Source organism: Nuphar pumila, chromosome 6, assembly GCF_984573655.1.
Source record: "Nuphar pumila chromosome 6, dmNupPumi1.hap1.1, whole genome shotgun sequence".
In the NCBI taxonomy this organism is placed as follows: Eukaryota; Viridiplantae; Streptophyta; class Magnoliopsida; order Nymphaeales; family Nymphaeaceae; genus Nuphar; species Nuphar pumila.
The window spans coordinates 50996598-51008137 of record NC_143254.1 but is presented as its reverse complement, the minus strand read 5'-3'; the positions used below and the strand labels follow the sequence as shown (position 1 = coordinate 51008137).

The 11540-nt window shown below is 40.9% G+C and overlaps 1 protein-coding gene across 1 annotated transcript; it reads right to left on the bottom strand.

The window, feature by feature from the left end:
• Positions 1-9350: 9350 nt before the first annotated feature.
• On the bottom strand, positions 9351-10909 carry LOC149834820 (transcription factor RAX1-like). The gene is made up of 3 exons (XM_090009460.1): positions 10774-10909; positions 10157-10286; positions 9351-10017 (listed from the first exon to the last, which is right to left on the bottom strand). The coding sequence occupies exons 1-3, from the start codon at positions 10907-10909 to the stop codon at positions 9351-9353; spliced, it is 933 nt and encodes a 310-aa protein (XP_089865586.1).
• Positions 10910-11540: the final 631 nt, after the last annotated feature.

Below are 11540 nucleotides of genomic sequence, written 5' to 3'. Positions count from 1 at the left end.
AGCTAAAGGTGCATGAGAAGAATTATCCCACACATGACTTGGAGTTAGCGGCAGTAGTTTATGCATTGAAGATTTGGCGCCACTACCTTTATGGAGAGACGTTTGAGGTCATGTCCGACCACAAGAGCCTCAAATATATCTTCACCCAGAGGGACTTGAATTTGAGGCAACGTAGGTGGTTGGAATTCCTAAAGGATTACGACTTCTCCATTGCTTACCATCCGGGTAAGGCGAATGTGGTGGCTGATGCGCTTAGTAGAAAGGCGTCAGTCACAACAGCTAGCTTGATTGGACGCAGTTGGAATCTGGTCGAGGAGTTTGTACGATGGCAACCTTTTTCTGATGACTCCGAGCGCATCCTTTGTGCCGGGATGCAGGCACAACCAGAGATTATAGATCGAATTGAGGAACTCCAATCAGAAGATCCAGACTTTGAAAAGTTGTGCGAAAGCGCTCAGAAGCCAGAAGCGCAGTTTCGCCGGGAGGAGGGCGGAACCATTATGTTCGGAGACCGATGGTAGGTTCCGAAAGCGTTACGGGAAGAGTTGATGAGTGAAGCTCACAGGTCGAAGTATTCCGTTCACCCTGGTTCCACCAAGATGTTCAAAGATCTTCAGAGGACTTATTGGTGGAATGGGATGAAACGTGACATCGCAGGGTTCGTATCTCGGTGTTTTACTTGCCAGCAAGTAAAGATTGAACACCAAAGACCAGGTGGACTTTTGCAGCCTCTTGAGATTCCAGAGTGGAAGTGGGATGATATCTCAATGGACTTCATCGTAGGGCTGCCTAAGACCCGACGACAACGAGATGCCATATGGGTGATTGTGGATCGTTTGACAAAGAGTGCTCATTTTCTTCCGATCAGAATTAGTCAAAGCTTGGGGAGCTTGGCCGATCTCTACGTAGAGGAGATTATTAGACTTCACAGAGTGCCTCGTTCGATAGTGTCTGATCGGGATCCGAGGTTCACATCTCGATTTTGGCGACAACTTCAGAAAGCCCTTGGCACTACCTTGAAGTTTAGTACGACTTTCCATCCACAGACAGACGGGCAGTCAGAACGGACGATTCAAACGCTCGAGGATATGTTGAGAGCGTGCGCTTTGGATTGGGCAGGTGATTGGGACAAACATGTGAAGCTTGTAGAGTTTTCTTATAACAATAGCTTTCATGCTAGTATTGGCATGGCCCCGTATGAAGCACTGTATGGCCGTTCGTGTAGATCTCCGGTTTGTTGGGATGAGGTTGGAGTGAGAGCAATGGAGTCTTCAGAAATCGTCCAGCACTATGCGGATCAGGTGCGTTTAATTCGGCAAAAGTTGATTGCAGCTCAAAGTAGGCAAAAGAGTTATGCCGATCAGCGGCGTAGAGAGCTCAATTTTGAGGTAGGCGATCATGTGTTTGTACGAATCTCACCTACGAAAAGTATCTTTCGGTTTGGAAAGAAAGGAAAGTTGAGTCCTAGGTATGTTGGACCTTTCGAAGTCCTTGGACGTGTCGGAGAGACTGCATATCGGGTAGCACTTCTCTCTCAGTTTTCGCAGATTCACGATGTTTTTCATGTCTCGATATTAAGAAAGTACGTACCTGACCCCTCACACGTAATTTACTATGAGGCGATCGAGGTACAACCTAACTTAACTACGGACGAGAAGCCGATAGAGATTATGGAACGTCAGGAAAGGGTACTACGCAGTAGGACGATTCCGTTAGTAAAGGTGCGTTGGCAGCATCATGGTCTAGATGAATGCACTTGGGAGCCTGAGGCAGATATGCGCCAACACTATCCTCTTTTATTTGGTACGTTCTAATTTCGAGGATGAAATTCTTTTAAGGGGGTAGGGATGTAAGATCTCGTGTTTTTGGACCTTAGTCAATTCATGAAAACTTTGAAATTTGGCTAAGTCTGGTAAGAAAATCTTTTGAGGCTCGAATTTTAGACCGAGGTCTTAGAGTTTGGGTTTGACCCAAGTCTCATCAACAAGGTCTAGACAAGCCAATCGAAGGGTGGCAAAGAGTTGTAATTTCAACTTTTAAATTCAAGCGAAATTCAAGCAAAATTCGGGTTATTTTCGGGCGAAACTCGGAATTTGATATTCATGTAATATATCATTGGATGCGCCTCGAAATTCTGAGCGCAATGGTATTTTACTTTTTCAAATCTGAGTTCCGGTTGGCCCAGAAATCACATTTTTCTAAAATTTTAGCAGTTTGTTGAAACAAATCCGAAATTGGATCGGATTACATTCAAAGTGTATGATCCAAATTTTTATGGATTTGGGTCCTAGTTAGGTCCTATAAAAATCTGGAGTTGATATAAGTCTTAATCCACATTTGTGTATGAGTAAGGGTTTGGATCTGGGATCTTGGATCCGAATCCGATCCAAATCCAAGTTCAACCTTTTTATGACTTTAAATTCAGATGGGAGCTTTAAATTGGGGTTATTATCATATAAAAAGTCTCCAGGGTCAACATGACCAATTTTGGGAACTTTTGAATACCTATTAATAAGTAAATTCAAAAAAATAAATTTATTAATTTAATGATTTTTATTAATTTCGGGATTTGGGTTAAGAGGGTTTAGGGTTAACCCTCTTTCCTAATTAAAAGGGGTTTAGAGGTTTCCATACCTTTTAAGAAAGGTAGGTCAAAAAGTCAACAAAAATTTTGTTAGAGAGGAGTCCAAGAAAAATCTGGAAACTCCCTAAAGTGGGAGACCCAAATCTGGAAACTCTCTAAAGAGTTTCCAGCTGCTAATAAGAGAAGGAAGGGGGGGGCAGCCCTTTCTCTTTCATTTGGCTGTAGAGAAAAAAAAAAGAGAAGAAAAAGGGAAAAGAGGGGAGAGAAGAAGAAGAAGAGAGAGAGAGAGAGAGAGAGGAGAAAGAAAGGAAGAGTGAAGGAGGTAGAAGAGGAAGGTTGGAGGCATCAGAGCTCAGCCCAAACGCCTTCCACAGCCTCTATTCTTTTTTTTTTCCAAAAAGGTACAGGTACTCCTTCTTGAAATGAATGAGAAATAGGGTAAAGATTGGATTTTCCATGTATTTTTTGATGGAAATCCATAGAAGAACAGTGGACCGTCGATTTCCACTGTTACCCATTCATATATGCTGTATTTTTATTGTTTCAGAAAACTATATATAAACAAACAAAAAAAGGTAGATGATAGATTTATTAAACAGTTTTTTTTTGTAACCTGTATGTTGACGTTTTGACAGCATACACAGGCCCAAACTGGACCTGTGTACATGCTGTTGGACCCAGCCGACAGGGTCGGCTGGGCTGGGTATTCTCTTTTAAAAAAAAAAAAGGTATATGCATTAATAAAAATCAGTTTTTTTCGTAATCTGTAGTGTTGTTGTTTTTGACAGCCTACACAGGTCCAAACTGGGCCTGTGTACATGCTGTTGGACCCAGCCGACAGGGTCAGCTAGGCTGGGTATCTTCTTTAAAAAGAAAATCAGTTTTGCGTGATCAGTGGTGCTGCTGTTTTTGACAGCATACACAGGTCCAAACTGGACCTGTGTATATGCTGTTGGACCCAACCGACAGGGTCGGCTGGGGCTAGGGTGTGTTCCTTTCAAAAAAAAAAACACATATGAATTAATTCTGTAGGCAGTTTTGCAAAATCTTTTGCATGCTGTTGTTTTTGACAGCATACACAGGCCCACACTGGACCTGTGTATACGCTGTTGAGCCCAGCCAGCAAGGTCGGCTGGACTGGGCATGGCTGTATAAAATATATATATATATATATATATATATATATATATATATATATATATATATATATATATGTATGTATTAATCAAAAATCCCTTTTTCGTAACATGTATGCTATTGTTCTTTTTGACAGCATATACACAAGCCCAAACTGGGCCTGTGTACATGCTGTTGGACCTAGCCGATAGGGTCGGCTGGGCTGGGCATTGTCCTTTCAAAAAAATTAAATTTTGAAATCTGTTTTGTTTGAAGTATCGACTGTTGGATTGGCTGGCTGGCAGCCAGCTGAGTGGCACTCGGTTGACTGCGAGCTGCTGGCCAAACCGACAGGCCCAGCCAAGTGCTTGGCTGGGTGTGTGGTTGGTTTTGGCAGGGCTGGGGCAAGCCCAGTCGACCCAGTCTGTGGGTGATGGCCTGGGCCTTGGCCTTGAGAAAATTTTTGGTTATACTTTATACAGAAAATTTTCTGTATAGGTGGGACTTCCTGACAGCATACAGAGGCCCAAACGGGGCCTGTGAATATTCTGTTAGACCCAGCCGACAGGGTCGGCTGGGCTGGGCTGGGCTGTTAAATACATAATTTTTCTCATGTGGATACTGTAGCATGCTAGTAACATAAGTGTGTTAAATTATGAAAACAAGGCTTGGTTGTGCGATTAGTAAAGTTAGAATTTTAAATCTCTTGATGCATGATAAACTTTGGGAATAAGTCATGTACCTGAAATTTTGATTTCCACATATGTTAGGAGTAGATGTGGTTCATATGTGTGTTGGAACATGCTTACACATTATTCCATGATAAAGTTGTTTTGAGTGCTTACATATTGATGGACTTAACATGTGTTGTTGCATATACATAAATACATGAATGCTCTTTTGTTCATCTCAATACAATTCATGGTTAAAACCATATGTGGTAATAATTGCATAAAGATGCATGCATGCACATACCATGCATATGCACAGGGAAAGGGGTATAACGTGGGTTGTGCAATTTGCATATGAGAATGTCATATTTCATGTTCATTGTCAATGGATTAAATTGGTACATATGACTATACCTCGCAGGCATGTTAATACCACTGCACACATATGATTATGATCCTTGCATTGGTGCTTCGGTGATCATAATGAATCATCGAGGGTTTGGTAAACCCGAGCTGTGGAATTGTTTTCCCTTATTTATTTCAATGCATCGCAAAGATCATGTTTTATTAATATCTCAGTTTTATTGCACTGTTCTATATGTTTCCACAGGCCGGAGTCCTGTGATGGCTCTCGCGAGATAGAAGCGAGCTTTTATCTTTCTTTTTGCATATGATGTTGCAAAACTTAAGAAATTAAATTTTAATAAAAAAGAAATAATAAAGCACAGTGTAATATACCTTCTGGGATCACCCATCTGGAGAATGAGGATCTTGGAAATCCGGTCTTGTGGAGACTATGAAGATACAAAACTCTGTGTGCTTAATTTGGTCTTCTGAACCTAATATTGAGGTTCCTTCTCCTGACCACGGTTTTAGGGAGAGTCCACCACTTTACCTGAGAGTGTTGTGTTTGACACAGCTGTTGTTTTTGGTACCAAGGAAGTGGCACTTGTGGGCGTGGGGTGTCCCCGACATTAGATGTGGAGGTCTAATATTCCGAAGGTGATTCGGTCGAGGGCTAAGTTGGGACCCAGTAATAAAATACAAATTGTGTGCTAAGCTACCCTAGGAACCTAACTTGACCTCAGGGTTTATACCCGTTTGGTGTATCCGTGGGCAACGATAATTAAAAAGAGAAACTTAAACCTGTATGCATTTAATAGGGCATGCATAAGGAAACAAAAGACTTAATGGAAGATAATAAAATGATTCATGCATTCCACAAAAGACATGCATTTTCCTATTATGCATTAGAGCATGCATACTTTAATGGTTTCCTTAATCATTACTTGATGGTAAGTGTTGAATGTTTATTTCTTGTTGCATGCTGAAGTTTTAGTACATGCTGCTGCTTTACTGTCTCTGCATGTTTAGTATTTATGATTGTTGCATGAATAAATTTCCCAAATGCTATAAACTGTCCTGTATGTATTTCCCTCAATTGTTGCATGATATCTTATCTTAACTCTTTATCTCACTTGTTTCATTAAGAAGTAGCTGGGCTCAGGATTTCGATTCTGACACCCTACTTCATTGGTTTTTCGTAGGAACGGGTGATCAGTGAAGTCGACAGCTACTGTGAGGGCGCGGGAGTCACAATGAGTTTTGACAGTTTCCTTTGTGGACAGAGTGGCTCTTTATTTTGGTTTTTTTTCAGTCTAGTGTTCTTGTTATTTGCTTATTGTCATCAGCGTTTACGTTACATTTTGTTGAGTCAAACATTTTATTTTGAGACTAGTTCTTAATTCATGATTAAAGGTATTGGTTAGATTATGGATGTTAATTGCAAGTTCTTTTGTAGTTTGTGGCTATCCAGTTTGAATTGGAACTGTGAGGACCCCGGGTCTCTGGGAAGTTTTCCGCACTGTTTAAAAAAAATAAAAAAATTCCTCATTTTCAAAGGGGATGAGTTGGGGTCGTTACAATAACTGAAATTAAATTAGTTGTATTGTGCATGAAGAGATATCAAAACCAAGTACATGAGTAAGTCCTCAAACAACTTTAACTTAAGTGCCTTTAGTTTCGAAGCAAGATAAGATATTTTCATAATGTACTCTCTAATGTTCTATTTACCTTTATACCGCATTAAAAAAAGACTCGAAAGAAGAGTGCTTGTCTCAGCCTCTTCGTTTTTAGTAAAACACTTTTCAATTTTCTTAAGGAATGCTTTGACATTAACCTCTTCAGACATAGTATCCCTGAAGGATTCAAGAATTGCATGTTTCATGATCATAAGACTCGTGCGATTGGATCGATCCCACAACTCAGAGTTTCTTTTATCCTCAACAAAACTCCTATCTGTAAGAGCAGGTGGTTGATCATCTCAAAGTGCAAAATCTAAATCCATAGATCCGATAACAATCATAACGTTCTCTTTCTAGTTTTTGAAGTTAACCACTTAAAACAATGATCGAATTTATGTTTGCAGATATCGTAGAAGCAAAAGTATTAACTGAATCAAGAACAAACAAGCTCACAATTTACATATATTTTACATGTATTTTAACATAAAATAACATATTTAAACTATAGTAAACCCCATCACAAGATACCCAACACAACATTGACATTTAGTCTTTAGACAGAAATAACAACTTGTAAGTGTTTCTCTCATTACAGTAATCAAATATGGACAATTAATCCTGTCAAACAACAAGTCTTTCTTTGGACCGACTCGTTATTCACGTAAAAAATCATACAATTGTCTCATATTTATTACTGAAAAATATATATTTGGGCTCGGCCAATAGTAATCTTCCTTTAGGAAGATCACTATTCACATGAACCTCAAATATATAAATATTTCAATATTCCAAACGAATTAATCTACACAAGAGAGGTTACTTTGGTAACATATTATTTCAATCAACTTGATTAGAATATCGGACCCTTGTTCTAAAAAGAATACCATGGTTCAAATACATCAACATATACATATGGACAAAAAGAAAACATGATCATAATCCATATAGGGCTGAAAAAGTAACTCAAGTCAACCCTCTAAAGTGACCCATAATGCATACATAACGTCCCTTAATTTAATAATAAAATCCATATAAATTTTTTTATTATTACGAGGCACTTGCAAGGGTCCGGCCTATGGGATTGGGTCAGACCCATCAGTGGGTCAAATCATGCCTAACGCATCATAGGTCAGATCCACAACACCACAACCGAGTGCAGACCCTCAGCCATGGGTCAGGTCTAAACAGATCCGACCCACGTAGTGATACCACATGACTGGGTTCAGTCCCCGCAACCAAATGGGGATCGAACTGGGTCAGCTACCTTCTGATCCAAATAAAATTTAAGTCGGCCTAGCCTCGGCTAAAGGTCAAATTGGCCCCTGGTTGATGCATCGGCTGAGGGCCGAAGTACCCCGGGTCAGCAGATTGACTAAAGCCTAAACCGACCTCGACTATCACAAGCCGAGCCTGAATAGGGTGCCATTTTTTGCCGGCCTCAAAACGTCTGGCCATGGCCGAATCTGGCCCTGAATGCCATCGACCCCAAGGTGTTCGGCAATGGACAAATCTGGCTCTAAATGCCGTCGACCCCGACGATGGCCGAATCTGGCCATGAGTTGTCGCAGAACCCAAAAACACCCAGGGGTCTGCCTCCACCGTCCCACGATCTAAAAGAGGCGAGCGCCCGTTCGGTGTTCTGAGCAGGCGAGAACCATCGCCCGTCGTCTTGCGACCCCTTTGCCATAAGACAATCGAAAAGGAGGGGAGGGCCGATTGGCTCTCCCTTCTGTCCGGTGGTCTCCTGTTTGGTGAACCAAGAGAGGGGAGAGCCGAACGACCCTCCCTTCCATCCATTGCGCAGTCAAATGGCGTGAGGAGGGCATTCAGCCCTCCTCCTTTCGTGCTCAGTCGCCAACCAGGAAAAGAAGAAGAGGAAGGGGGATCCGGTCCCTCACCTAAGCCGGTGAGTGACCGAACAATTGTCTGGTCGTCTCCTTCCCGTGAAAACTGTGCAGGCACCCGATGGTGCCTGCGCCGTAAAAAATCACCGGTGGCCTGCAGTAACTGGAGGGGTATGCCACCCCCATGGTGGATCACCTATTTCGACAAAACCCTAAACAACATCGCCGGCTATAGCAATAATTTTTTTATTTAACGGACGCTCATACCGATGATCGAAAGGGAAAAACAAAGCTTGATGGGATCCCGATCACCCACAAAACAAAATATACAATGGCAAAATCATATTTTTCAACGATTTAACAGAAACAAGGTACTCTGATACTAATTGTTGAATTTTGAATCCACTGAAAAACTAAATAGATCATTAATCTTGTTCGTGCTAAATCATTGAAAAGAATAGAAACAAAACTTTATGCGGAAGCATACCTGAATTCATTGGTACTTTGGTAGATCTTTTCACAAACCTTACGAGAGGGTCTGATTACTCTTGATGTTGATGGAGAGCCTGAGAAGGCCACTATATATAGTTTGGGGATCATAACCTAATTGTAAAAACCTGAGAGTATATTTTCAATTTAATCCATCATAAAATAAAAAATTGACAGATAAAGGCATAAGAGGTCAAAGACCATACCATATGGGATATTACATGGCTCAATCGTATTAAATCACATAATATGGGCCTAAACTTTAGACAATACATAACATGTGATTGTACATATGTAGGCCCACACGATTTTTTCCAACATTTCATCCTCAGAAATCCCATCAAATTGGAGAAGACAAAAAAACTTTGAGGAGAAAGCATATATCATTCTTCAATCCTTGCTCGAACAAAAAAGAAACATCAACCAAAACAATAGAGTTTTTAAGTCAAAGAAAAAGAACCAACCTTGACACAAACCAGTCAAAACACACAACTGAAATGAAAGAATAAACCGAACACAAGAATTCTAAAGTTATTAATCTGGTTTTCCACGGCTTCCATCTCCACTGTAAAATTTACATCACTCATGTACACAGCCAATCCATATCAAAAAGCTATGACACCTAGTAATTTGGTTCTAAGATGGAAGGTGGTACAAACCCTTGTTGCTGAGATGGAAGAGGAAAATTAGATGCACAGAAAATAGATGAATCGAGGTCGGACAAGTTAGTGTTTAATAGTCCTTGCAGAGAGTTCATTCCTTCAAGCACTTGTATGTTGTTAACAGGAAGACCAACAGAAGACCCTTCCTCAAACATGTTGCTCGTGGTGCTCTCCAGTTGATATTGGTTCATCATTGGCGAGTCATGATCCACATCATTGATAGAGCTAGAGGCTTCGGTGAAGCAAAAATCATTGTTCAGACTACCATGGTCACTGGTGCTATTATTGCCTGTGGTGTAAGATGAGTAGAGCTGTTGTTGTCCAAGGATTCTTGTCTTGTCACATTCATCAACATCTGAAACATTTGCTTCAACCATTTTTAGCAATGCCTTGATTGAATATTGTTGGTTCAAAGTTGGATCTTGGCTTTGACATGTGATGGATGGTGGAGATGGTTGAGACCAATAAGAGTTTTGATGTCTATTTTCATGATTGGTAGGTGGCAAATTCACAGCTTGTAGTTGCTCCTTTCTTTTATTCAGTAGCTTCTTCTTCAGCTTGGTGTTCCAATAATTCTTGATGTCGTTATCAGTTCTCCCGGGCAATTGGGATGCAATTATAGACCACCTGACCATGCCCATAAGAAATATGCATACATGTAAATGACAAGGATGAGAGAGATAGTCATGGAAGAAAATTCACCATCACCATTTAACATAAATGATAACAAAAAGAGTTGGAACTCATCTAGATTGACGTAAACTACCTGCTTCCAATGCTTGCATAAAGTCTACAAATAATGTTGTCTTCCTCCTCTGAGAAACCACCATGCCTGATGTTGGGTCTGAGATAATTCAGCCATCTCAGTCTGCAACTCTTCCCGCATCTCTTAATCCCTACAATGAAAGAAATAATTTCTTATCGTCATATCTATTATGCTTCATCAATAAAGAACAACGTGCTTGATCAGTTTTTCCTTTCTTTTTTTCTAGGTTTGGTCTCACCTCTGACCTCTCCCTCTTATTCATTGATATATGGAAAACATTACATGAGAGTCAAATACAGACAAAGGCCACTTTGTTCTTTGATATAAGGTTGTATAAACGCAATAACATGATAAAGAGGCATCTGAAAGCACTGATACAACTAGTATTTCGTTTGGTATTTTTTTTAGTTAATTGAGATCTAATTAGCAAATGTCTTAAGATTTAATTAGTTTGAGCAATAATACATTGAAATGAAGCTTCGCTAGACAGCGAGCATTTTGTTCATTGATGTATAAAAAGATTTTCATGAAAACAGAGTGAGACCATGTATCTCATGGCAGATCGATGGGGAGGTGCTGATTTGGAAATTTGCCTAATTCGGTTTATGGCAACTCACCAATCTTCTGTGGCAAGGCGATCCAGTTTCCTCCGGTACCATGCTGTTGGATAAACTCTCTGAGCATGTTATCCTCCTCAGGAGACCATGGCCCTTTCTTGACGTTGGCTTTATCACAGCAGGGAGCCCTTCCCATGACTGTGTTGTAATTTCCGGTGGGTGGGAGAAAGATGAAACAAAGAGAGAGACGATGGTGTTGGAAGCTTATAGCAAGGGAAGTGACAGCCAAATCCTATACAGACGGGGTGTACTGCACAAAAGAAAAAAGCAGGACAGCATTAAAATATGAACAATTTGAAAAAAGAAGAAACAGTACAGGAGCAAGACTCGGGGGTTCTTTCTTCTTGTCTTTCTTGCGCTGGAATCTATTCACCACCTTAGTTCCTACCAAGACTCCGTGTCCCCCCCCCCCCCCCCCCCCCTCCCTCCACACACACACACGTGTGCTGATCCGCGGTTGATGATGGCCGAGTGGTTCGATCCCGAGATCAATTTAGCCAGTGAATTGTTTAGTACACGTCGGTAGAAGGCATAAGATAGCATGAGGCAACTCTCATGGGAACTAGCATGGAGGGAAGATCATGTGCGACGTGATTGCGCACATTATTCGCTGCACCTGATCACTCACCATCTTTCGGATACAGTGTCATCTGTGGAGCCCAGGTGGGTGATTTAGATGCAGCAGCACACAAAAAATGTGTAATCACATTGCACCTGATCTCAAGATCCGAGGGACACTATGTGACCATTTAGGGGTGCGTTTGATA

Excerpts from the sequence above, each read along its gene's own strand:
- LOC149834820 (XM_090009460.1), bottom strand. The coding sequence starts at position 10,909 with ATGGGAAGGGCTCCCTGCTGTGATAAAGCCAACGTCAAGAAAGGGCCA. Across the intron at positions 10,287-10,773 it reads CGCCTTGCCACAGAAGATTG|GGATTAAGAGATGCGGGAAG; the intron begins GTGAGTTGCCAT and ends CTTTCATTGTAG. Across the intron at positions 10,018-10,156 it reads TATGCAAGCATTGGAAGCAG|GTGGTCTATAATTGCATCCC; the intron begins GTAGTTTACGTC and ends GGGCATGGTCAG.